Source organism: Lepidochelys olivacea, assembly GCF_965140295.1.
Source record: "Lepidochelys olivacea isolate rLepOli2 genome assembly, chromosome: 8".
Lineage (NCBI taxonomy): Eukaryota > Metazoa > Chordata > Testudines > Cheloniidae > Lepidochelys > Lepidochelys olivacea.
Window position 1 is genome coordinate 2,151,018 of NC_140418.1, and position 3,112 is coordinate 2,154,129.

General features: G+C 49.0%; 1 protein-coding gene across 2 annotated transcripts; it reads left to right on the forward strand.

Annotated features, from left to right (window-relative positions):
• LOC311525468 (ovomucoid-like) lies at positions 1–2,473 on the forward strand. Of its 2 annotated transcripts, XM_084637643.1 has the most exons (5): positions 1–62; positions 485–678; positions 1,259–1,281; positions 1,910–2,034; positions 2,277–2,473. In XM_084637643.1, the coding sequence occupies exons 2-5, from the start codon at positions 621–623 to the stop codon at positions 2,320–2,322; spliced, it is 252 nt and encodes an 83-aa protein (XP_084493769.1). In that variant the 5' UTR covers positions 1–62; positions 485–620; the 3' UTR covers positions 2,323–2,473. The 2 variants fall into 2 exon arrangements, with proteins under 2 accessions (XP_084493769.1, XP_084493768.1); XM_084637642.1 differs by lacking the exon at positions 1–62 and having other exon boundaries at positions 248–678.
• The last annotated feature ends 639 nt before the right edge of the window (positions 2,474–3,112 follow it).

Consider the following 3,112-nt stretch of genomic DNA (forward strand, 5'->3'; position numbering starts at 1 on the left):
GTGTGAGTGATGCAAAGCAGCTGTTCTGAGCAAGCAACAGTGCACAGACACACAGGCCAAAGGTAAATGATCTCTCCTCTCTACAATGCTGTACTAAGATTTACGATTTTGGTAGAATTAGCCATGCGTGTGAGAACAATGTAACTTTCCTCACGAATATTTATTGCAATCCCCAAAGTGTTTTCATAGTGGCCACTTATGAGCGTCCTGTATTGTGCAGTTTATTTGCATTAGGGATGGGGAACATTCTTCATGCAAACACCTGGGCTCATCTGACAAGCAGGATTGTCATGCATGAACAAGAGTATTTGTTATTTGTTGCTCGGCACACCTGACCTTCCTCCTGGAAAAGTTTTAGCCAACTAATCAGGGAGCAACAAACGTACTTACATCTGACTTAGATGATCAATGAGCCATCATGAATTAGGAATAGGGAATGACCATTCACTGTACTGGTTTTTAGAGTCAGTGACCATTTCAACAGGGATTTCATAATCCAAGTGGAGAACCCAACCTCTTGTCTATATATATGAGATCTCCTCCCTTGGGCTGCATTGAGAGAGAGCATCTGCAGAGCTCAGCACTAACAGACTCCAGCAGACCCACGAACCACTTCCACCATGAAGACAGCAGCTGTTGTTGTGTTCCTCGCTATGGGGCTCTTCTCCAGCTTTCAGGGTAAGTAACTTTTGCTGCAGCCTGTACGGAGCTCTGTGTCTGACCCTCTAACCTTCAGCACGGGCTCGACTGTTAAAAACCAGCTCGGCACCAGCTACGGACATTTGGGTGTCAAGACTAAGCAGGGGAAGTGGTTCATGGCAGAAACAGCAATTTCCTTTGGAAAGATGTTACTGAGGAGCCATTATGGGCCTTTACCCAAACCCCAATCTGGGCACTGCAAACAGTCGCACCTGCAGTTAATCATGGGCAATGATGACAGTATTTATGGGTCTGAGCGTGAGTGCATTTGTCTACATGCTTCTATCAGACATTCCTTTGTGGTTTGCTAGCCTGATTGTAAATCTCCATTCCCACTGGGGTCTGATTCTCATCTCACACACACTGCTGTCTAACCTGCTTGTGAGGGTCATGGAGTTACATTACCATACAGCTGGCGTTAGTGTAGGGAACCTTCCCATGGTCACATTTGACAATGAGGAAGCTGCATGCATTGTCCTACAGAGATGAATGTTCTTAAGTGACTTTCCTGCCAGCATTTCCCTTCATTGTGTCATTTGTGTCTGTGTTTTTGTTCCAGATGCTACTGCTAACAATGGTAAGGTGAGTCCAACTCTCACTGTTAACTAATTATTCACTTCCCCTGATCCCTGGTTTGGAACATCAAGGAGCCCATGACCTCTGCATTAGAAGCATGCTAGGACTCAGGAGTAAATTGGGAGCAGGCTTGACCCTGCGCCCTAGTGAAGGGGAGAGTGAATCCCTGGGCCTGAGACTCCATGTGGTCAGAGTGATGGATTCCATCTTTACTGGACAGGACACCTTCTGTGATGGGCCTGCGGGAGGCACTGGGAGCAACTCAGAGACAGAACAGGGAGGGGCCGATATCACAAGGGCACAAGGATTTTTATATTTGAGCATCAGCTGCCTGCGCAGATGCCCCTTCCCTCACACACCTTGTGATGCGGGTTCGGAAGAGTCTCATGGACCAGGGAGACGGGCTGTGTCGGTGCCCTTTCTTAGCTCCTGCTGGCAGCAAGAGGGGAATTGGGAAATCAGTTCATCAGAACCTCTGTAGAAAGAGCTGAGGGGCAGGTTAGATAATGTGAGTTCTGGGAGGCAGGAACTGTCCCTTCTGTGTTCATAGCACACCCAGCACCATGGGACGCCAGCAGGGCCCTCATGTAATACAGAGAATGGCATTAGTAATAATAATAATTAATAATAACAGCAGCCACAGGGTTTCTGCAGTGAGTACCAGAAGCCACCTTCTGTCTGCAGCAAGGAGCTCCACCCGATCTGTGGCACTGATGGCAAAACATACAGCAACAAATGCTTCTTTTGCAAAGCAGTCTGGTGAGTACAGGAATAAATGACCCATTCATAAAAATGAAAACACAATTGTCATGTAACTCTAGCCCCTGCTGGCGCCTGTCTGTCTTTACCTCCTACAGGCAGGGTCAACTTCCTCCGTCTAATTTTTCCTGTCAGCGAATAAGCTCTGGTTAATTTGACATAATGGGGCCTTGACAGAAGCTTTGCCCTTGTTTCCCAACCAGTTACAGCCCTGAGTTCTGTGTGTTGGTTTTTCCTTCTAGGGAAAACCTTGGAAGTCTTTGCTTTAAGAAAGAAGGAGAATGCTGAATCCTCAATGGGGCTGAGGTGGAGCTGGACCCTTTTTGCTTTTAGTTTCCATCAGTAGATCCCCACATGGAGACACGATCTCTGCTCCTCCTCCATTTCGAGGGCTCCTGCCACCATCGCTGACTCTACAGCTGCTGTTCAATAAAGTAAACTCAGCCAAATTCTTTACTTCTGTGATTTTTAACCCTCCCACCCCCACCCAATCAGCTACCCACATTCCTCCCAAGCCTGTCCAGACCCAGGACCTGCAGAGGCTGTCCATCTCCTCGTTGGTGCACAGGAGACCACAGAGACCCTCGAGCCAGGGTCTGCGGTGCCCTCATACCCCTATGCAGCAGACCAACAAACTGCCAACCTTGCTTGGTCCTCAGCAGAAGTATCAGCTGCCTGAGTTTGGGGCTGCACTGGGGGGGAGTATCCCTCTGCCCCCAACCTCTGAACACAGTGCCCCTGGCTGTCTATTGATGCCACATCACCACTTCCCCTCCCGCCAGGCCAAAACTGGCTGTCCAAACGAGAGTTACACACCAACGGGCAAGGTGCCTGGACTTGAAAGCAGCTGGCACAGCTGTAGGAACTGGGCAGCTGGTTACTTGGGTATGATGGCAAAGGTGACTGGGGTGCCAGGTGGCTGTTGTGAGGACGCAAAGGAGCTCTCGACCCGTATGACTGAACGTAAACAATCTCGCCGCCTCTACCGTGGTGCAGTACAGTGTCCAAAACTTGGTTCTGAGTGATTTCAGACAGACGCTTCCAACATCAGAGCCTGTTCTTAGCCATTTCCTGCCCA